Source organism: Grampus griseus (assembly GCF_964374135.1).
Source record: "Grampus griseus genome assembly, chromosome: 15".
Taxonomy (NCBI): Eukaryota; Metazoa; Chordata; class Mammalia; order Artiodactyla; family Delphinidae; genus Grampus; species Grampus griseus.
Window position 1 is genome coordinate 84,316,464 of NC_139009.1, and position 24,349 is coordinate 84,340,812.

A 24,349-nucleotide genomic window follows, 5' to 3' on the forward strand; every position below is an offset into this window, starting at 1 on the left:
CTGCTTTGCTAGGAGGTTTGACTCCTGCGGTTGGTGCAAGAATAGACACTTCCGCACGGAACCGTTTTTGCCAGGAGGGAGGGTTATAAAATTCAGCGTCTCTGATTATGTTCCCCAGAAAGCACCGGACTCAGATCTCTTGTGACTACGCTTCATCTCATCCCTTCTTGCCTGTGGAACAACTGGGCAGATTCAGTAACTGCTGTCCTATTTCAAGCAAGGGTCACGCAGAGCGGTGCCGAATGGCCTAAGCATTCGGAAAAGAAAGGCGAACAGCCTTTTCTAAATATAAACACCTGTTTTCTTAAACAAGTGCGCTTGGCCTGTTGCCGTTCTTCTCTGATTTTGGCGACCACGGGATTTTCCCTGCTCCCTCCCCTTCCTCCAGGCCTCCTTTAGCCCTCCATCCTGGTTTCCCGCTCACCTGGGATCCTGGTCAGTATCAGTCACGTGGCAAGCACGGCGGCCGTTGGTCCCTCCCCGTGATGCATTTAAGCAGGCAGGGTTTCTTCCTTTCTCCCACCTACCTGGTCTCCCACGCTCCGTTCTTAGGAGTAAGGATCTCCTTTCAACACAGTGAAGGACGGCACCCCCGTGTGAGAGCACAGGGTACCAAGGCTGGGTGGCAGAACAGGAAAGAAAAAGGCAGAAGAGGAAGCAGGAGCCCACCAAAGCAGGCTTTTTCCAGTTTCCAGTTGGTCTGCAGAGATCCTGTTCCTTGCTTCTGGGCATTTCTTGAGAACCGTTTTCTCTTGCTTTTTCAAGTAGAAGAGAGACAGAAAACAAAATGTCCGGGCATACGTGACATTGCAGGCCAGTGGTTAGTTACTGTTACCACTCTTTATGGGAAAGGTGTGTGTGTCCCCATTTCACAGCTGAGCACACCTGGCCTGGGCCTGGTGGGAACGCCTCCGAGGCCACACGCAGGGAGGCGGGGAGCTGGATTCCAAGCCAGGGGGCAGCTGTTATGGCCCAGGGCACACAGCGCGCCCTCAGATTGGCCCTTTGTGCTCTGCATTCCACCAAGGAACAGATTGCACTGGACCCCAGGGGGCCGGGGAGGCTGTACCAGGACATCCTTATCTTACAGGGTAAGTTGGTATAGAAGCAGGAATCAGCCTGCGGAGGGGTTGCAAAGATGTGCTTTTCAGTGGACATATTTTTTTTCTTGCGGTACGCGGGCCTCTCACTGCTGTGGCCTCTCCCGCTGCGGAGCACAGGCTCCGGACGCGCAGGCTCAGCGGCCATGGCTCACGGGCCCAGCCGCTCCGCGGCATGTGGGATCTTCCCGGACCGGGGCACGAACCCGCGTCCCCTGCATCGGCAGGCGGACTCTCAACCACTGCGCCACCAGGGAAGCCCTGTGGACATATTTTTTTAACTTCTTTGTTTAACACAGAGAGGTCAACAGGCCAGAGGGTCAGGGGTCTGGCGTGGCTGCATCAGCTGAATGCGTTTATTCCCCAATGATGATTGGAGTCTGCTGTAACATGAGTAAGAAAATAATCCAAGCTGGAGGGATGAGTTGAATACCCAATATAAAGAGGTTCGCTTTATTACTTAGAAATTAATTCTTAAAGAAACTTAAAATTTCTTCAAATTATGGTTACATTTTGGGGGGGCACACATATTTCATGCTATGACTTCAGTATGGTTTGTAGGCTTCTAAGGGTTTACTTGTTAAACCTGCGGTGATTGTAAGTTTCTAAGGACTTACTCTGTCATTTTAATACCGTCTTCCTATAATTCAGATAATTTCCATTTGCTGCTTTAATTCTAAAAGGTATGAAATGCCTTCAGGATGGCCCGCTGTTGCCTTGCCAATAAGGGCTGGCCTCACGTAAGCCCTGCCAAGTGACCTCCGTGTGTGAAGTTGCTTCCTGTGTTGCCCACATGCTGGTACCACCCGCATTTCCCTCCCGTTCCCCTGCTACGGGCCGTCCCCTAACATGGTGTCTGCATTAAAGCCACACTGGGCTCCACCATGAATTAGGAAAAGGTGTTTTCTTCCATTCCTTCACTTCTTAGGAGCCTCTTCCTGCCTTCTCTATGTGATTAATGCAAGATGCTGCCTCATGCATGCCATTCTCAGCAGATTTCCTCTTCTCTGTTCCCTTAGTGATTGACTGGGGCTTTACCATATGATGCCTTATACTAGAGTAAGTCGTAAACACATCTGTTCCTGCCTTGATTAGAAACTCTATGACATTGGAGATCATGGCGTGTTTATATGCCCCACTTTTCGGTAGTTATCTGATGGACCTTTGATGTTGATTTGGTTGTCTCCGAAGGAGCAGACATCTGAAAATTAAACGTATTCAGCGTTCCAAATGAAGGAATCTGAAATTAGAAATATTGATATCCAGCAAGTTACACACTCTTCTCAATACCAGAGGAGACAGCGGTGATCCAGAACCTGGCCTGTGATGTGGCCACGTTGGCACGACCCCGTATCTTTTTGAGCCTCAGTTTCCACTTAAATAAAAAAAGGGGTGAAAATGCCTCCTTGCCTTACTCCTTAGGGTTTTTATGAGGATGAAATGGTTTGGGACATCTGAAAATGTGTTGGGAATCACAAGGTTGCTTCAAATGTAAAATTGCGTTGTCTTCTTTAAGAAAATAGGCATTTAGATGAAAGCTGTGCTGTTTAGGTATCGTGTTCCTATAGTATTCCACTTCTGATTTAAATTGAAATGTGTACCTGAATGTGCTTTGTGAATAGTGTTAAGGGGATCATCTGACTTTTGCATCATAATATCTAAAGCCCCTGTATAGCCAATTACGTTGACCTTGGGAGATTTTGAAACAGGACCTATTGGTTCTGTCGGAGAGAACCAGTTTGCCTTTTCCGTAATTCTCACGTAACCCAAATTTCGTCTTTATTTATTTTTTCTTTCATAGGCTTCCATCTGTATCACAAATTACCCACCATAGTGCCTGAGAGCTGCCTTCTCATCATGGTTGGACTTCTGCTGGGTGGGATTATTTTCGGAGTGGATGAGAAATCCCCCCCGGCCATGAAGACCGATGTGTTTTTCCTGTACCTCCTCCCCCCCATCGTGCTGGACGCGGGCTATTTCATGCCCACCCGCCCGTTCTTTGAGAACATCGGCACCATCTTCTGGTACGCCGTGGTCGGGACGCTTTGGAATTCCATTGGCATCGGGGTGTCTCTGTTTGGGATCTGCCAGATCGAAGCCTTCGGCCTGAGTGACATCACTTTGCTCCAGAATCTGCTCTTCGGCAGCCTAATCTCGGCTGTGGACCCCGTGGCCGTGCTCGCTGTCTTCGAGAATATCCACGTCAACGAGCAGCTCTACATCCTGGTCTTTGGGGAGTCCCTGCTGAACGACGCCGTGACAGTGGTGAGTGACGGTTCACACGACATCGCTCCGCCGGGCCGGGGCCGCCACCCACCGGCCGCCGAGGGGAGACCCTGTCTGCAGATCAGGCAGCTGAGCGGTCCCCGGCCCTGTGCTGGGAAGGGCCCCTCACTTGGTTCAAGGCTCTGTTCTCGCTGTCTTAAAATTCTCAGTCAATTTATTATTTTTTATTTATCTGTGATTCTGCAAAGGGCCCCTCACTTCATTTTGCCTGGATCCTGCCAGCTACGTGGCTGGTCCCTGCTTGTACAGCTTTGCTGCTGCCAGAGAAGCATCACAGTGACTGTGACCTGTGTACCCCTGGGGGTTTCTCACTGTGATGGCTTCAACAGTGATGGTTTTTGATCCGAATTCAAAGGACTCAAGGTCCCAGCGTTCTTTGTGGGAAGTGCTGCCCTCAGGGTGTGGCGTGTATAGTACAGGTGAAAGGATCACGCCCACTGAGTGCTGTTCTCCCTCTGGGAGGGTGTATTTTTTATTTCCAGATCGGAGGCAGATTTTTCGTCACACAACTCACTTCCTCTTCTTGCTCAGCCAGCAGACTCTGGGTCCTCACCATTTCCCCATAAATGGGTATTTATTCAGAAAATGCAAATTATTTTTAATTCTCACTAATTGCCGCATAATTAGAGTCAGAGGCTGTCATGAGCTTAACATTAGGAGGATTGAACTGCTTCCTGAGCTCAGGGAGAAGCCTCTCCCCGCACCCACATGGCTGTCCAGACCTTCTCCACCAGCCAAGGACACTCAGGTGACCTTGGGCTGGTTAACCAGTCGGCGGGCACTGGTGTTGCTGTTTTTAGGTTAGCCGGGATTCTGTAGTAGTGATGGTGATAGGAATGGTAGCGAATGCATACCTTGTGCTCGGAGTTTCATAACAGCCTATGAAATAGGTATTCTTCCCATTTTGCAAATAAGAAAATTGAAGGAAATGGGAAGTAAAGTGTATTTAAGTAACTTAAGTAGTTTATATTATCCCCTCTGTTAGTTAGTTCCTATTATTAAAATGGTATTCCTGATTCATTTAAAAGTTAACATAGACTTCAAGAAAAAAAAGAGTCAATTCGCTTCAGTTTTAGTGTGTATGTGTTACTTAAAGAATGCCTGATGAGGGTCCTTCCTTCGAAGTTGGAGAGAGGATTCTTTTTGTAATTTGTCACTTTTTTTAATTTTCATTTTTGAAAAATTTATTTATTTGGCTGTGCCGTGTCTTAGTTGCGGCACGCAGGATCTTCGTTGCAGCCTGCGGGCTTCTCTCTGTTGTGGCTCGCAGGCTTCAGAGCGTGCGGGCTCAGTAGTTGTGGCCCACGGGCTTAGTTGCCCCACAGCATGTGGGATCTTAATTCCCCCACCAGGGATCGAACGTACGTCCCCTGCACTGGAAGGTGGATTCTTAACCACTGGACCACCAGGGCAAGTCCCCGAGAAGGTTCTTTGAATGATGTCTTTTCCAGTATGTGTAATGTCCTGTGTGTAGGTCATGGGGCATCTCATCCTCATCCAAAGATAGATTACTGTGATCAGCTTCAGAAACAAGCTTAGAATATCCTTTTAATAATTCAGTTAAACGTTACAATAATGTGACACACAAAAAACGAGTTAACGTAGAAACCAACATTATTCTCTGTTAGCCTGTATTCAGACCCCTGACCTGAATAAAATATCACCTTTAAGGATGTTCGTTAACTCCATGTGGATATTATTACATAAAAATAATTTACTGATAAGGAAATGCCATTTTTTAGTATAGCTAAGGGCTATTTTGAGACAGTGCAGTTACCTCACTCAAGTAACAAAATCCACTTCATTTATTCCATTATTCATTAACGGTACTTAGTCATTAACTCACCAGTATTAAATTTTAACTGGGAAACTGCCATAACAATGAAGATGTTTTATAAACTCATTCTCTTTTCCGGAGGCATGAAGTTTTCCATTGTGACTAATGTTTGATATGTACATTTTTACCTTGGTTCTAGGGAGACTGTGGGAATTTCAATGTGGGAATCTTGGGTCTATTTAGGGTATAGGAAACATTACAAAGAAATAATAGCACCCTGCTGCATTCCTCCTAGGGCAAGGTAGCAACATCAGGTCAGTTTCAGAAGGACCTGCTGTGTGTTTGCACTGCTTTCCCTTCTCTTCTGAGATTTCTCATTCAGTCGCCTCGGTGGTCCATTCTTTGAGCGTGTCAAGAATCAGATCTCAGCAAACGATCTGGCTAAACTACCCTTTAAAGCGTGCCTTCCAGAGGCACATCCTGTGCTTCCTGTCCAGAGGCTCGAAGCCATCAGATGTGGTTTTACGGTCGAGATGGAGGGCTGACCCAGAGAGGGCAGTGAGCCAGGTTGAGGGCCAGCCATTCCACGGCAGGAAATGGGCCAAGGACGGAGAAAGGGCATGGCTGCTCTTCAGATGTGGAGCCCTTGTTTCCAGGCCAAAGCCTGTGAGTCAGAAGGACTCTAGTGGTTTCAAATGGAAGAGGCTTCGTGGGTAGGTTCTTTACCCTGGGCCAAAAGCCGTGTGGACCCTTAAAGCCACCTCCCACAGATATCAGGGCATGCTTGGGGGGTTTGCCCACCTAACACTGAAGAATAACCCACCAGATATTTCCTTCACCAGACTGGCTGGATAGTGGGCTGAACTGCCCAGGTGTTAGGAACAATTAGAAAATGGTATAAAAAATTATAATTTTTGTCTCCTAGTCAGGTGTTCTCAAAGAATAGAGGTAGAGATGTTTTACAGAAGATTCTTTGATTCATTCATCTAGTCTTATCTCTAGGAGGGTTTAAGGAACTCATGGGTTAGGGAAAGGTATGAAAAACATAGACCCTGCTGCATACATGGAGAAGGCTGAGTTACTAAATGCTGCAACTAGAAGGGTAGAGATTAAACAGAGAGAAGTCAGGTTAAAAACATAGGCTGGGGCTTCCCTGGTGGCACAGTGGTTGGGAGTCCGCCTGCCGATGCAGGGGACACGGGTTCGTGCCCCGGTCTGGGAAGATCCCACATGCCGCGGAGCGGCTGGGCCCGTGAGCCATGGCCGCTGAGCCTGTGCGTCTGGAGCCTGTGCTCCGCAACGGGAGAGGCCACAACAGTTAGAGGCCCGCGTACCGCAAAAAAACAAACAAACAAACAAAAAACATAGGCTGGAGGATGAGCAGAATTGTAGGTCAGGCAATTAACTGGGAAGTTCAGTAGTGAGCTTAGAAGATTTGAAAGGGAGAAAATCTGCCATAAAAATGTCTCAAAGCAAAGGGAAATTGATAATATATAATATAAATTGAAGTCAAACTCTTTGTTCTGTGGTCTGGGGCTAGATTGGAATTAACTGGAGAAATGACAGTCAAAAAAGAAAAAGCTAAGATTTTTAAATGGGATTTTTGTGCTTTCCCTTATAGGAAATATTTTAAGAAAACCTTTCAAACTTTCCCCTGTTGGGTAAAGATTGTTCAGGTTCTCAGCTATCTGAGAAGTACTGCTGTTTCCATTGTGGTCCATGATCGAATGAGTTAGGCTTACATGGTAATTTCTAGAAGGTGTGAAGGCAACCACTGAATATTCTGACACATTTTCCAAGAACACTTAAAGAGTTTCCTCAGTCTACCCTAACTAGAGTTGGTTAAGGAGAGCTGGCTCTTAAGTCAGAAGCTAGGGATACACACTAATGGCCCAGACATTATGTGCCGTGCAGTGGAATTTAACTCAGGAAGCTGGAGGGTAAAGAGGGACCACTTGGTACTTAATTTGGCTTTTGCAAATAGCAGAACAGATTTAAAATTACTTATGCAGAAATGATTATCCTTTGTGTTTCATATCAGGAAAAGTGACCTGAAAACTTTTTCTGGAACAGAGCTATGCTGAACAAAAACCCTGTATTGTTTGCATCCTTGCAGTACATGATTTCACTGCACTGTTGCACATTTTAAATCAAAGTTCAAAACAGATCATATCTAATTTTAATATACACAAGTATTTTTTTAAAAAATAATAATGAATAGAAACACTTGAAAGTACTCAGCTGTCACATTAGCCTGTTATATTGATGGAATCCAGCAAACAGTCACCCCTGGCTTTTCGGTTTGCTAAAGATACAGTTGTCACGTTGAGGTCAACTTTGCACAGACCAACTAGAGACATAATTGTAGCCACATACATAATACATATACATATACTACATATAAATTATAACTTCAAAAGCACCTTTCTATATAGATTCCCTTGTGGTAAAATTAAAGGATGTAACTGGCATGAACTAACTGTGGGGTTATGGCTGGTTGTAACTAAAAGAATTTTATCTTGTGCCCATCCCTAGGTATCAGGTTCAGTGTACAACGGGTGGGAGGTTATGGAAAGCTTTCTGGTTGTCAAGGTAACGTCTCTACCTAAGCTAGTTTCTCGTAAGGTGGCCCCAGCATCCGAGGAAGTGGAATGATGAAACTGGAGCTTCTGACAATGCACTGAAAGTGAAAAGCCAGTGACTCAGCTTTCCTCTTTGCAAAGCCTAAAGGGATATTAAACACAGAATGTACATTGGAGAGACGCCATGGCTGGGGCTGCCTGGAAAACAGCTTGGGAAAGATGACGGTGTATTCCCGTTGTTCCTTTGGAATGAGTGCCTGAGCCTCCTTTGGGGGCCTCATCAGTGTCTAGATGGGGTAGGGAGGGGAGCTGAGACAGAAAGAGGAGAAGACGTGGGTTCTGTGCACAGGGAATTTCTAATTCCTCGGAGGAAATGAGGTTGGCATTCAAGAGGCAACAGCAGCGACACAGGATGGCGCGTCCCCAAATGCCGGATGGTTTGGGGCATCATCTGTGTTGCAGGAGGGGCAGAGGGAAGGACAACTCAGGCGCCGTAGGGATCCAGGAAGGCCGGAGAGGAACAGCGACTTGAGCGGCGCCATGGAAGACAGATAGAGTTTCCCTCGGTTTAGGGGCTGGGTTTCTATCAAGAGAAGCCGGGGACAGGGCTGAATACATACGGTGTGCTTTGTAGAGCCGTGGTGAGACCCTGTCCTAGACCGCAGGGTGTCACAAAGCATTAAAAAAATGCATCAGGTGTACTGAGCCTTCTTCCCTAAGTCAGGCAGCCAACGATTTTCAACTTGGGAGTGAGGAATGGAATAAAGGAAAGTGAGTCTTGTAGTAGCTGCAGGGGGCACTCAACTGGTGCGGGCGGGAGGCAGGCAAGTGGAAACCGGGGGTCGGAACCCAGAGCCCGAGTCGCCCGGGGAGGCTATCTGTGCAGGGCTGGAGGCTGGAAAATCTGTCCCTCTCCCTGGGCAGCAGGTGACGGGTGACCGTCACCTTTTGGCCTGGGCTCTTTAGAGGCAAGGGGTAAATATAGAACATGTCCGATCCGCTCTCAGGAAGTGATCATGGCGTGTTGATGTGGATGAAATCTGACGTGTGCAGCAGTCTCTGGATGCGAGGAAGCAGCACGACCTGAAGCCAGTTCTTTTTTGGCAAATGATGACCCTTCAGGATATTTAAGTCCTCAGGCTTGTGAGTTGCTTTTTTTCTTCTCTTAAACTCAAGTCATTTCTTGGAGGTCCAATACCAAATGCTCTCAACTGTTACACCAACAATCAAGAGAAGGGAAAAGCCCACTGCTTTCTAAGTAATAATCCACTGTTTTTTTTTTGTTTTTTGTCAAAACCAACAGACATTTATCGTCATCTACTAGGCAACATGGAAGAAGTAAATCATAGTAAGGCGAAATCCTTAATTACAAGGAGTTTATGATCCAGTAGAAAAGAGGAAAAAGTTCCCCGAAACCTGTAATGTGTAGGCTATAGAGGACTGTTAGTGAAGTAGAAAAGGATGAAATGGCTTTTGCCGGGACACACTCTGGTTAGCAGAGTGTCTGATTCATTCTCATGGTTAAAATTGAAGAACTGACCCAGACGTAGGAGACCTGGATCCTGGTATCGCCTCTGACGTTTTCTGTGCCCGTGGACGGATGGGTTTAATTTTGAGTTTCTCAGAATCCCAAGGAGGGTGTAGCACGGCCTGTACTCCAAAGGTGTTCATCCCAGTGTCCCATTAGCCGGCTTCCCTGGAGATTCCCTCTGCAAATATCACAAGAAGCAGGGCATGTGCCTGACTATATTTCACTTGCTGGCTTCGTGAAAAAATTACTCCGGAGGAAGGCATCACTTCCCATGCCATTTGCTCAGTGGTCCTTGGAAACATGTTTGAAAGCATCCTGCCCGGCAGGTGTGAATGCCTGACATTTTTGAAGACTTAATTAAACTATGTAAAAGACTGTGTAAATTTTTCAGAAACCAAGCAACAGTGTAGTCTCGTCATTTTAGAAGGACACATGTGCATGAAGTTATAGTAGACACACACACACACACACACACACACACACACACACACACACACACACACACACACACACACACACACACTGGTTGCTGTCTCTTGGCTTGAAGAAAACCCCATCAGGTCTTGTGTTTCACCAGAGGTGCATGTGTGGGCGGGGCAAGGACCTCAGTGACCTGGGAGGAGGATGTCTTCAGGGAGGGGACCTGTATGGATGGGTGGGTCCCTTCCATGGTGCAACCCCACAACAGGGGCCTTGAAGTGTTCCTAAATTCACAGCCAGCACCGACAAGCTTTCTCTGTGACATACTCCTTCCCAAGCATCGGCAACGCAAGCAGGGTATGTTGAAGGGCAACCAAGCCGTTTAAAATAATCCTTTAGGATCCGAAAAGTGATGTTTTAGCAGTAGGCCACGTAAATAACTTTGAAGTTTCCTCTCTCTCACGTCTAGAAATAGTTTTCTTGATGACACACTTTCATCAGTGCTTTTTGTTTGCAGCTATTAAATGCACTGTTAAAATGTGAGATAAAGACGGGCTTCCCTGGTGGCGCAGTGGTTGAGTCCGCCTGCCGATGCAGGGGACATGGGTTCATGCCCCAGTCCGGGAAGATCCCACATGCCGCGGAGCGGCTGGGCCCGTGAGCCATGGCCGCTGAGCCTGCGCATCCGGAGCCTGTGCTCCGCAACGGGAGAGGCCACAACAGTGAGAGGCCCGCGTACCGCAAAAAAAAAAAAAAAAAAGAGATGCCCAGTCACTTCCACTGATCGTCCACTTTGGGGCACAGAAGACACGCCCTTGTTAGGAGGCAGGAAGATTTCTGGGGCCGTGAGGATGTCGGGGAAGTTGGGGGGTCCTGACGTGCCCTCTGCCTCTCCCACAGGTCTTGTACAACCTGTTCAAGTCCTTCTGTCAGATGAAGACCATCGAGACCATCGACGTGTTTGCCGGAATCGCCAACTTCTTCATCGTGGGGATCGGCGGCGTGCTGATCGGCGTCTTCCTGGGCTTCATCGCGGCGTTTACCACTCGCTTCACACACAACATCCGCGTGATCGAACCGCTCTTCGTCTTCCTGTACAGCTACTTGTCCTACATCACAGCCGAGATGTTCCACCTGTCGGGCATCATGGCGTAAGTATCGAACTCCTTGTTAAAAGCACTTGGTGGCATTTCGTGGAATTCATGTATCCTAAGCTGTGATGTGAAAGTTGAATACGTTATGTAAAAGAGGAGATGTTCTTGAATTCTTTTAAGAAAAATTAAAAGTAGATTTTCGTTACTCTTTGTTTCAAAAAAATGAAAGTATGGATCAGCTAGATGTATCCTAAAGCGGAACTTCCCTGGCGGTCCAGTGGTTGAGACTCCGCGCTTCCACTGCAGGGGGCCCGGGTTCGATGCCTGGTCCGGGAACTAAGATCCCGCATGCGGCCAAAAAAAAAAAAAAAGTGTAGGCAAGTGATCTGGTGCTAAAATGGAAGCCTTAAAAGTGACCTCTTGGATCTCATGAAATAAGACAATAAAGTGCTGGGGTGGATGGCCAGGCACCAAGAATTCTCTGAGTCTGATGCCCATTCAGTGTTGCTCAGGTCCACTAACTCCACCCAGGCTGTATCCCCCAAACTTCGTCTGGAATTCTGGAATTGCTTATGTCAGTTCCTTTGAACAATGTTAGTAGTAGAGAACCTTCGCTCTGTATGATAGATTTGATGTGAGATCATAGCTTTACATCATTCAAAGCAAAATTCAGTGAATAAGGCACGCCGTCGTGTACTTTGAGTTCAGCTTCTTAAAGAAAGAGGTATGGTTATAAAGGAAGAAGTGGATAAAGCAAGAAATTATTTATTAACGACACAGTTGTGTATCGTTCACTAACTGATTTGGAAGGATGTTCTCAAAAGGTTGTACGAGTGGCCGGTAGCGTTTGGATCCAGTTTTAGCCGTTGGAGGGTCACTTTGAAGGAGGGTACTTGTTGGGTGTGGATGTTTCTACAGCTTCCAAGAATAAGCCTGTCATATTATGGTCACACCTTGTATAGGGCCAGTGAGAAATGCTTACTAATGGAATGCCTTTCAAAGTTTTAATTTGGGGGAATTCCCTAGCAGTCCGGTGGCTAAGACTCCACACTTCCACTGTTGGGGGCCTGGGTTCGATCCCTGGTCAGGGAACTAAGATCCCTCAAGCCTTGTGGCCAAAAAAAAAAAAAAAAAGTTTTAATTTTGACAAATATTTATTTACAGCTTAATACATGTTAAGCTCTCCTGCTGGGGCCTGCTTCGCTATTTAGAGTTTTGTGTTGTAAATGTAGGTCTAGTTCTTCCTGAAGTTTTCTCTTGCGCCCTGATTTAGGTGACGCTTTGATTAAGGATTGCTTTGCTTTTGCCCCGCACCACCACTTTCATAGCAGCAGCAGATGAGGTTTGTCTCCCTGCACGAGGAGACTGGAACCCACTGTAGTGAAAGCCATGTGTTAGAAGGTTGTGTGGTTTTCTGTATCCCAGGGAACCTAAATAAAGCACTGTATTAATCCAGTCTGACCCAGTAATGAAACGTGCAGTGCCTTCCTGGTGGCTATTCATATCATTTTTGTATGACCTCCAGTTTCCTCACTGTTCTTTGACTGGTGTCATTGAAAGTGTCCGATCAGCTGGTGACAAGGTCTCTGCAAAGATTACAGGGCAGGGACTTTGTGTCTAGTTTCCCAGCAGTATTGTAGCAATGGTTGGTGTAAGAACCTTGAATATATTTCAACCGAGTGCATATGTAAAAGTTCTAGAACCCTCACAGAGTTATCTAAATATGCTTGTCCAGAGTGTGGGGAGGACAGGTGAAGTGTTGGATGGGGTTGGCGTGCTGGGATGTCTCTGCTTAGAAATGTCTGGGGGGGCCCAGAGTCCACAGAGCTCGTGATGCCTCACGTCCCCGACCTCCTGCAAAGACGGGATCAGGGCTTTCCTTGCTCTGGGAATTAGGACGTCAGGGAAAAATGGGGCCACGTATTCCTGGGAAACTGCACGGCTAGTTCTCTACTGTGGTTTGTTGGCAGATGAAAAACCTCACTTTTGTCCACAACTTCAAAGTAAACATTTACCGTACAGCTTAGTGCACAGAAAAGTCCCTTATTGCATTGACACGAATACTGCCATAGCACACAGTGAGTGCACTAAAATTATGTTAACAATTACATGAAATATTCCAGGAGATTTAAACACTTTTGCATTTTACCATGTACCCCTGTTAATGCTGTGAGAGCGAACGAAGGGACAGATTTGCGTCGAAGTGCGTTTGTTCTCAGAAGTCACACCCTTGTTTCCTAGGGTGGGGTGATTAGCGTGGTCTTCAAAACCTGACCGTGTGTGTTGTCTCTGTATGGGGTACATCACAGACGTGCATGTCCGCCCTTTGGAAAGTGCACTGTGTGCGCTTCCACGCTGTATTCACTGTCCTTGCTGGAGGATGTCGGTCCCGGGCATCGGTGTCCTGATGTAATTAACATTGCACATCCACGGACACCTCTTTTATAGAACTCGTCATTCTTCCGCATTTAACTTGTACCGAGTGTAGAAATTCCTATCGTACTTCACGCTGATGGCATCTTCTTTTACCGTTTAAAAGCAGGTGTTAAGGTTAATGGGAGTGAAGGCACGTGACTTCTGAGCATGCTCAGAAGAGTCTCTTTTTGTTTGTTTGTTTTTGCGGTACGCGGGCCTCTCCCTGCTGTGGCCTCTCCCATTGCGGAGCACAGGCTCCGGACGCGCAGGCTCAGCGGCCATGGCTCACGGGCCCAGCCGCTCCGCGGCATGTGGGATCTTCCCGGACTGGGGCACGAACCCACGTCCCCTGCATCGGCAGGCGAACGGAAGAGCCCCTTTTTGTTTAAGAGAAATGGGAGCCACAGGGAAAGGGAAGTCGGCAGAGGGGTCAGACAGCTGGGGAGCTGAGAGAAGGGTTGCAGCACGTCTCTCTGAATTTGTAAGAGTGTGGAGCGTGAAACCTGGTCCTCCCAGGGTTTGTCCTCCCCTCTCTCCCACTTCTCCATCCCTCTCGCCTTCTTCCTTCCTCTTCTTAATGCCTTTCCGATGCCCCTGTGCTTCAACTTTGTCCTGGGTGGACTCTTGGGCAGCCTGTCTTAGAATGAGATCATGTAATGAGCAGGTAGTTGATACAAAAGTCTGAAGTAAAAGAAACATCTTTCTGTAGAGCAGAAGATGGGTCTGGGTTCAAAATGCAGTGTCTTGTTCTTGTGTGTGTGTGTGAAAGTTTACAGCAGCTTTATTCATAATCACCGAAACCTAGAAACAACTCAGATGTCTTTCATCTGGTGAATGAATAAATTAATTATGGTACATGTGTACAATGGAATCCCACTCAGCAATAAAAAGTAATGAACTATTAACATATGCAACAACATGGATAAATCTCAGATATATATTGCTCAGTGAGAGAACTCAGATTCCGAAGGATAAATTCAGTGTGATTCCAGTTATAAGATATTTTGAGAATGGCAGAACTATAGAGACAAAACAGATAAGTGATTTCCAGAGGATGGACATGAAGAGAAGGGTTGACTAGGAGGGGGCAGAATGAGAGAATTTGTGGGAGTGATAAAACTGTTCTATATCTTGATTGTAGTGAAGGTTCTACAACTGTATGCATTTATCTCACTTCACAGAACTCTATACCAAAGAAAAGTGAATTTTACTCTATGTAAATTAAAAAAAATTTATTGGAGTATAGTTGCTTTACAGTGTTGTGTTAGTTGTAGGTAGGAAAGCACTGGGCAGGATTCCAGCATTTTGATTTCTTAGGAAAGATGTTGGAAGCAGTGTATCCTGGCATCCACAAAGCCTGCTGTCACTGCTGTTGGTTTTTTGTCATGAACTTGTGATCTGATATGATCTTCACTGACAACAAGTAAATTAATAGGAGGTGGAGTTCCACCTGTCTTCTCGTTCTTTGTCTTAGAAGCTGTTTGGAGAGCTGGCTTCTGGACAGTCTTAGGTTTTCTTTCCCCTTTGTGGCCTCTCCTAATAGTTCAATTCTTAATTTAACGTTAAGGAATTATTTGTGTCCACGTGTTCCTGTGTGTTCAGGAGAGTTTTAGCTTCAAACACTAGGGGGTAGATGAAAGTTCCTGTTTTCTAATTTTCTAATATCTTTCTGCTCATTTCTATACTGGGATAAGTTGTTGTAGTAGGGAAAGTGTGTACGTGTGCATGTGTGTGTGTGCGTGTGCATGCGTCAGAGTGCGTTTCCACAGCTCTAGAGCTAAAGTTAAGGGAAAGTCTCTAGTCTCTCAAACAAGACCCCTCACGCCTCAATAGCATTGGACCCTTCGAGTATCACAGCTCTATAGTTGGGGTTGGAGAGGGGACTCATAGCACTGATTTTAGAAATTTGTGTCTTGGCTCACGTGTTTTGAACTTTATGTTCAGAAAACTACGCAGGGATAAAACAAAAATGATTCCCATCATCCCCCTTACCCAAGGACACTAACAGACGCCTAAGGGATTCCTAAGTTCAGATCCACACCGACATGAACTGAGCTGGGACTCTGTTCCCTCTTGTGGGCATCAGGCACCTTTCTGGTCCTCACCTGGTACATTGCCCTGGGATCCAGGCATGGGATGCTGAAAACCCACCGTCCTGAAGAGGGAGATGCTTGGTCCTCACAGCAGCCGGCAGCCTGCCAGGAAATACTGATTTCTCTTTGCTGTGCTCTACGAATTAAAAAAAAATGGCCACGTCCTCCTGATAGGACAGCAGGCACCCAATATTCTTTAGTTCTGTTTTCATGGGTTGATAATTCCTTAGTCTTTCTTCTCTAGAGGACACTTAAAATATTTTCGATTTGCTGTTTCAATTATTCTAGCAGCATTATTGCAAAGAAAGTAGGAAATGGTAATTACCAGTTCCATCTTATGAATGAGCAAAGTGACGCCCTGGTGGGCAAAAACCATGGCTATAGGGTGAGGCCTGAGCCCTGGGTCTCCAGTTAACAGGCCCGTCCAGGATATGTCCCAGTATCCACTCTAACAATAAAAACAAGCACCGGGCTATTGTAAATAGAACTGCAATGAACATTTTGGAACATGACTCTTTTTGAATTATGGTTTTCTCAGGGTATATGCCCAGTAGTGGGATTGCTGGGTCATATGGTAGTTCTATTTGTAGTTTTTTAAGGAACCTCCATACTGTTCCCATAGTGGCTGTACCAATTCACATTCCCACCAGCAGTGCAAGAGGGTTCCCTTTTCTCCACACCTTCTCCAGCATTTATTGTTTCTAGATTTTTTGATGATGGCCATTCTGACTGGTGTGAGATGATATCGCATTGTAGTTTTGATTTGCATTTCTCTAATGATTAATGATGTTGAGCATCCTTTCATGTGTTTGTTGGCAGTCTGTATATCTTCTTCGGAAAAATGTCTATAATGGAATATTACTCAGCCATAAAAAGAAACGAAATTGAGCTATTTGTAATGAGGTGGATAGACCTAGAGTCTGCCATACAGAGTGAAGTAAGTCAGAAAGAGAAAAACAAATACTGTATGCTAACACATATATATGTAATCTAAAAACCAAAAAGGTTCTGATGAGCCTAGGGGCAGGATAGGAATAAAGACACAGACGTAGAGAATGGACTTGAGGACATGGGAAGGGGGAGGGTAAGCTGTGACAAAGTGATAGAGTGGCATGGACATATATACACTACCAAACGTAAAATAGATAGCTAGTGGGAAGCAGCCGCATAGCACAGGGAGATCAGCTAGGTGGTTTGTGACCGCCTAGAGGGGTGGGATAGGGAGGGTGGGAGGGAGGGAGATGCAAGAGGGAAGAGATATGGGAACATATATATATGTATAACTGATTCACTTTGTTATAAAGCAGAAACTGGCACACCATTGTAAAGCAATTATACTCCAATAAAGATGTAAAAAAAATAAAAAAAATAAAGACAAGCACCTTTCAATGACATTTTAAAAATGAGACTTTCACAGGAATTTCCAGAATGCCGGGCTCAGGGATAAAGGAGCAGGGCTGCGCTCTCTGTTCGGAAGCGGTCACTGCTGAGGCTGTGAAGATCATGTCCCCTTTCTTTCCTGTCTTCCTGTGTAGGAATTGGTGATTGTCATCTGTTGAAAACTTTGAGAACAATAAGAAAGCATGCTTTTGCTGGCCATCTTGTAGCTTCTTCTTCTGGTTGCTCCTGGTTTGCCCACCAGGTGTAGCAGTTAGAAGACCATCTCTTCAAGATACAGTCGTACAAAACCAGAGCCCTACAGGCCACGATGACTAGTTCACGTTTACCGGTCTTCTCAAAATATGGGGGGAAAGAAAAGAGCACGTGACATTTCAAGACATTCATAAAACATGATCCAAAGCATGTTTGATCATTTGTTTATTTTGAGCGTAAGACAGGTGTCTTTAATTAATTTTCCCTAGGCTTTTCTCATGTTTACTGGGTGTTTTGCTCCATGTGAGAAGGTGACCTGGAACTTTAACAAAGCAATCTGGATAACACAACCTGGATAAATGCTAGTCTGCACACAAGTCATCAGTCATCACCTAGTCTCTGGCCTGGCCTCCATGTAAATCGAATTAGTCTTAAAGCCTGAAACAAACAGAGAGAGAGCAGGCCACATCATCTTATTTCTAGTTGGAGCTTTAAACTTCAAATTCACCCCTAACCTAACACCCACATCTTCCCCTGAAACAAAAAAAAATTTTCTTTTAGAAGAAATGGCTATTAAAGACTGAGTCAGTTGCATAAGAGTTGGCTTAATCCTGCAGCCTGCGTGCAGAGTAGCTGTTGGCTTCACTGCAGGCCAGCTGGGGCTCTTGGAGCAGGACAGGTAGAGACGATGCTTTAGGCCAGGGCTAAGTCCAGGTGCTGGGGGGTGGCTGTGCATGCCTGCACATCACGTAGAACAGCAGGGAGGTAGAGTTTGGAGGGAAAGGAGAGAGGGGACCATAACGCAGGCTTCCATCTATGGCTCTGGGTCTCGTGCTCTGTTCACCGTCTCTTTGTACCTTATATTATCTTGGCAAATAAAAGTTTTGTTTTTGATGATGCTGTATGCCTTCACCGATAGCTCTCACTGGTCAGAACTGACCGCTTTAAAATCTTATATGGGGACTTCCCTGGTGATCTGGTGGTTAAGACTCTGCGCTTCCACTGCAGGGGGCCCAGGTTCGATCCCTGGTCAGGGAACTAAGATCCTGCACCCCGCGTGCTGTGTGGTGCAGCAAAACAACAAAAACAAAAACAAAAAGGATGAGTTTTTACAGTGACCAATTCAGTTCTATTTAAGTTAAATCAAATTGTAAAATAACAAACCTATAAAAGTGGAAGAACAGTATGGATTTCAAAACTGCCAAAATAAAATATTTTAAAAAATCCCTTATATGACCACCTCAAACACTAAATGGCACGGGGGCAGTGGGTAAGGGAGGAAGATAGTAAACTGAGGCAGGAAATTAGTTAAACAATAGAAAAAAGACAAATCGTATCTCCCTTAATTTTCTGGACACATTCAGGAAAAACGTGAAAAAGAAACAAACAAAACTGTATTATATTTTTAATGGTGACTCACCTATCTTTTGTTTTCTTTTGTATAATTTTGCCTCACCTGCAGGGCAAAACTAGAAAAGTCAGGAAGGAATTTGCAATTATAACCCTTTTTTTTCCCCTAGCTTTATTGAGATGTGATTGACACACCTCATTGTGTAAGTTTAAGGTGTAAAAACGTGATGATTAGATAATATATGTATATTGCAAAAGGATCACCGCCATAAAGTTAGCTGACACGTTCATCACCTCACGTAGCTACCCTTCTTTGTGTGTGTGTGGTGAGAACTTTCACGTACACAATACAGTATTGTTAACTGCCTGTACTATCGAATGTACCATCACATCCAGGATTTTCCAGTCACCATGCTGCCCCTTAGATCCCAGAACTTATTCATCTTATAATTGGAAGTCTGTAGCCTGTGACCACTGTTACCTGTTCCCGTACAACCCCTGCAAGCCCCTGGCAACCACCAGTTGACTCTCTGTTTCTGTGACTTTGCGTTTTTTAGATACCAGATACGTGAGATCACACAGTATTTACCCAGATTAGTGTAAATGATTCGGGAACTTATTTTCATTTATTTTGATGGTTTAAACTTTTAATGAAATAGATTCAGCTGGTAAACTCCAGTATTTGCTTGGTTTTTTGAAGGAGGAACAAAACCGGTGGACGGCCACTTTTTTTGTTTTCCTGAGTGTAGCCCACTCTTGTGGTCATGTGCTACATGTGGCTTTTGAGCGCTTAAAGTGTGGCCAGTCTAACTTGAGGTGTGTTCTAAGTGTAAAATAGACATCAGATTTTTAAGATTTAGTAGGAAGAGATTGTAGAATATCTCATTAATGTTTTTTGTATGGCTTGCATGTTGAGATGACAGTGTATTCGATCTGTTGCATTAAGTAAACATATTATGAAAGTTGCCTTCACCAGCATCTTTTTACATTTTTTAACCATGACTATTAGGAACTTGAAGATTACATATATGGCTTGTATCGTGCCTCTGTTAGCTTTGCTCCGTAGAGCTCACCATTTGTTTTTGCTGTTTGATTCTGCCATCACTTTGCTTTTCTGACTGTTTCTTGACTGGTCTTTGTCTTTATCTGAAAATGATTATATTACTGCTGGCCTGTGTTTCAAGCATACTGTAGAAAGTGATTTGATGATCAAGTCATCACTACATTGCTCTTGGTCTAGAGCTTACAATTTAAAGTGGTATGTTCGTCTTTCAGACTCTGAAGGCTAAGCAATAATAAGGCTAAAGTTGTTTTCTAGTTATATGTAGGCCAAGGTGAAAAATAGGATTATAAACAGAAATGTAAATACGGTATAATTTCCAAGAATAATTCCCTTTTCTGGTTTTTTTTTTTTTTTTTTTTTTTTTTTGCGGTACGTGGGCCTCTCACTGTGGCCTCTCCCATTGCGGAGCACAGGCTCTGGACGCGCAGGCTCAGCGGCCATGGCTCACGGGCCCCACCGTCCAGCCGCTCCGCGGCACGTGGGATGCTCCCGGACCGGGGCACGAACCCACGTCCCCTGCACTGGCAGGCGGACTCTCAACCACTGCGCCACCAGGGAAGCCCCAGCTGGAAAACTTTAATTCCATCAACAAGGTCTTGGTCCAGTCTTCCTGCCTCTCATGCCTTTGTCAACAGTCCCCAACTAGAGTCAGTGGATGCCGCGGGTCCCTTGATGCCTTGTGTTTCATCACACTTTTGACCCTGAGCTGTGATCTCTTATGTGTTCTTTCCACAAAACCATGCTTGCTTTAGGAGGCAGGAAACGAGCTACAAACAGTAGTTGAATTGAAAGTATCTAAAGTAGAAAAAAACACGAGATGTGGAAAATCCATGAAATGGGCAAGACTGCATGAATAATCAAGCATCTGTACTTATTTGAATTTATTTCATTTTGGTATTTTAAGAGAGGTTGTTCAGTTTTGGTGGTTGGATATTTCTTTGAAAAAGAATTTATAAAAAATTTTCTCATATGTCAAACTCACTTTCTCTTGGTTGTCAGGTTTCCTGGAAGAGGCAACCCATTGTATAGTAAATTCGTGCCCTGGAATAATTAATTTACCTCACATGAGTGAGTACTTTATTCTGAGAACATACAGTGTACCCTGAGTCACCACAGACCTGGCTTTAATCAATACAGAGAAAGCTTTTTAATTGTTCTTCATCTTTGCTAATGCTTGGCACTGATTGGTAGAGTATGCTTTTATGTTTGGCAAAGTCTTTATGGGGAATGTGCAACTGTTATTTGGGCTGTATTTTCCTGCAACTGAATCCATACTTTTTAAGATCACGCACAGGCATGGAGTAGGCATGAAAGAATTTTGCAACATTCTTTCTGTCGGCTCAGTTCTAATTCTTCACAGTTCAGATTACAGAACAGGTCTAACGTGGGAATCAAAATTAGAGAATTGACCACTCTTCAAAAAAACTAAAGTACTAGTATTTATCAACGGAATGAACCGAGTCATGGCTACACCATAGGTAAGGGAACACAGACAAGGTATGTGTATGTTTTATCTTCACAACCAGAACTCTGCCTTCACTGCCCGCCATCTTTATGGGTGCCGTTCCCTTTGGTCCTACAGATGCCGACTGCCTAGTGAAGGGCTGTGGATCTCCGTTAAGCTAGACTCAGCCAGCATCAGGCGAACATACGCTTGGTACCGCTGCATGCAGGGAGCCATGCTACCTGTGGAAGAAGGGTAGCCCCTGCTCTCTCAGAGTGTGGGTTCTGGTGGAGAGGAAGTGAACATCATAGACGTGAACATCGATTCATTGGCTGCCGGGGTGGAGTCGTGGAGTACTATAGAAAAAAGTGTTAGTTGGAATTTTCTGTTCAGAAGATAGTCCAGTGACATATTATCTGCATAGAAAGTCTGTTTCCCCCCGGAAGACCGTTGAGACAGTATTAGCTGGCCTGAATTTTTTGTATGCTGCATTGAGAGTGATACAGTGATGAAGAAAACCTCAATTGCCGGTGAATGTAAAAACCGCTAATTATAGTGCTTTAGCTTCTCTGTCTCTAAATTGGTGATAATCACCCTACATTTATGTTAAACCACCATGTGAGGCAAGATAATAACAAAGCAGAGGGCCCCAGTGCATTCTATATGAACCTTACCTCCACGTGGGCCCACGGAATGGAACCTAACACCTGTCCAAACATAGACCTTTTCTGGGAGGTTATACGGGCCAGGTGCTGCGATGGATTTTGAAAACCAAACGAAAAACCACTGCGGGAAACAAATTGACTCCAAGCTCTAGGTCTTTCCCCTCCAGATCTGTCCTCCACATGTCCTTCAGAGTTCTCTTTCTAGAATGCAAACCTGTCCACGACACACCACCGTTCCGATGAGTAATCCATCCCTAGATCCATGTCATCATCGATTCAAAACACATTAATGAGGTGCCAGGCACTGTCATAAGCACTGATGACACTTTTCCCCCCATGAAGCTTCCAGTTGGTTTGGGGAGATAAACATTAATTACTTGGTGGAAGATATAATCTCTCATTTTCCCCACCAGCCTATACAATCGACTCCTAAGCATAACACGTAAGAGTTATGTCACATGTCATTACCTGGCCCCTAACTTCCGTGTCCTCACCTGTTAACCTTCTCCTCCTCTCTCCCCCCTGCAGCAGAGTCAGTTCTTCAGGTCCCTGGATATACCAACCTGTTCATGGCTCTGAATGTGCCCTCTTCTTTTTCTGGATCATTTACCTCTTCTTCCTGCTCGGGGAGCTCTCACCCATGAAGATTCTGCTCAAATGTCCCCTCTTTTGTGGCAGGAGCAATGACTTCCTTTCCTGTGCTCCCAAAGCATCCTTCCCCTTCTCCGTTTCTGGCGCTTGCCATGCTGTGTTACAATTACCTTTCCATGACTCTTTCTCCTCTTAGACCACGAACTCTTGGGAGTAGAAGTTGCCTCTTATTTGCTTCCGTCTTCCTAGATCCCAGCCCAGAACTTGACCCAGAGTAGATGCTAAGAAGATATTGGTTGATGTCCAGTTGTTATTCCTGATCATATGAACTAAATTGGAAGATTAGGACAGAGAGACCTACATGGAAAGCGGGGAGAAAGATGATTCAATGACGTGAGCTGTTAAAAGTAAGGTCAGACTGGGAATACTGAAGGCCAGTCGTTTTATGTTTGAAGGAGCTCTAGGATTAAGAAATTCATCTAGAGTTTTCTAAAATGTCACGAGTTATTTTGGTTATTATTTTGGTGTGGATAGTATCACGCTGATGTTCAGAATGAGGGAGAGAGGCTGTGGGCTTCAGGTGTGAAAGTTTCATGAGTTCTCTTTGGTGGAGAAAGAAATCTTCCCTCTCTGTACGTGCTTCAGTGCTACTGGGATTTGCTATGACGTGACCTCCTACCCAAGGCACTCCTGGCCACGAGCTCCAGACCCAGTAAGGCTCCAGTCTGCACCATTCCCCAGCTCTAGAAGCGTCTCATAATTCTTTTAGAAAAATGAAGGAGAGTCAAACTTATGGTGATGGTTAATACTATCAGCTATAGGTGATGATCCAGGAAAGGGGCAGTCTGTCTTCCAGGGAGACTGTAGTATTGTGTGTGCCTCCCTAATTGAAGGGAGACTAACTCATTTGTAGTTTTGTGTACATAGGATGTTACTGAAGGTGAGGTGCTTTGATGGAGGTTAGAGCATCCTACAGCAGAAAAGACCCCTCTTTGCAATGAAACACCTCCTGGCCTCTGCTTGAGGGGCTGTGTGCACTGAGCTGTACATGACGGACCAGAACGCGACCTTTGAAACATTCGTCCCCAGCCTGTTCTGTGCATCCACGTCATAGACACCCGCATTTCCTGAACAGGGCATTGCCGGGCTCTGGGGCCTCTGGTACCTGCTGAGGGTGTTTTTCCCCCGGAGGATCGCACCTGTGCTGTTCAGAGGTGGTGTTGAGTTACAGGGAGGTGTCTGGCAGACAGGAGTATCACTCTGGTGTCATGTTAAGGATACAAAGCAATGGAAAATGATCCCGTGAACAGTCATGTATAATTCATGTATTTTTTTATTCCTACATCAAAGCTATAGTTTTCAATAATTTCTGAATAGAAGTTTTTGTTTAATCTCTCATTTAATGGGCTGAAGATTACGTTTTGCCTGTATGGTTTATATCTTTCCCAGTGAATGATGTGAACGTGATCTCAGGGGGAAATAATTAGCACATACGCAAAAGCAAGTTTCTTTAGCCCTTTAACGATCACTTTTTGAACGATAAACAAAAAATCCAAATCCAAGAGGGACAGAGGGAAATAGAGGTGGTATGAGAAATGTAGGGGTTTCAACTCTATAGCTGATGCTTTATTGTTAAAAGTAAACGTGATTGGAAAAAGCTGGGTGGTACGTACTTTGGTGTTTGTCATTCTCCATATTTGTCCTTAAGTTTAAATGCCTAATAGTCAAATCATTTTAGAACATCTTTTGCATGGGATAAGAGAATTCAAGAAAGAATGATGGCCCTCATTGGTTCTGTTACAGACTTTCAACTTGGCAACATTTAAGAAAGGTTCATTAGTGTGTGCTGCTGTGTATGTGTCTTTTCTTCGTAAAACATAGTATGATTCAGATTCTTCTGGCTTTTGCCCTCATTACTTAGTATTGGGCAACTTTTACTTTTTAAAGTCTGATTAAAAAAGAATTGAGCCAAAATATGCAAGATGAAAATGTTCAGAAATGCCGTTAACGAGTGGTTTGTATTCAGGTGGTGGCTGGCAGTGATGCCACCTGCCACTCTGGTCCACAGTGTCTACTGCCCGCTGTACTGGGGGAGGGTCCAGGCTTTCATGTCAGGCCAGTGTGACAGAGCTCCCGCTAGCTTCGGTCACCAGGCCCACGGGGGATGTGCCCTTGGTCGTGGCCACCACACAAGGGAGGTGAGTGCCAACAACACTGTGGCTGGCTGAGGGATGGCCCCCAAAGGTCTGAGTCCCCAGAACCTGGGGATATGTTACCCTGCACGGCAGAGGGGACTTCGCCAATGTGATCAAGTTAGGGTCTTGAGATGGGGAGAGAACAGTGGA

At 45.2% G+C, this 24,349-nt stretch overlaps 1 protein-coding gene across 1 annotated transcript in view; it reads left to right on the plus strand.

Annotated features, from left to right (window-relative positions):
* Positions 1–24,349, plus strand: part of SLC9A2 (solute carrier family 9 member A2) — a gene marked incomplete at its 5' end in the record, with an annotated part of 87,152 nt that overhangs the window by 30,734 nt on the left and 32,069 nt on the right. Inside the window, 2 exons of the mRNA XM_082672672.1 lie at positions 2,902–3,365; positions 10,597–10,847. Coding sequence (XP_082528798.1) covers positions 2,902–3,365; positions 10,597–10,847 — 715 coding nt within the window. The remainder of the gene's footprint in view (positions 1–2,901; positions 3,366–10,596; positions 10,848–24,349) is intronic.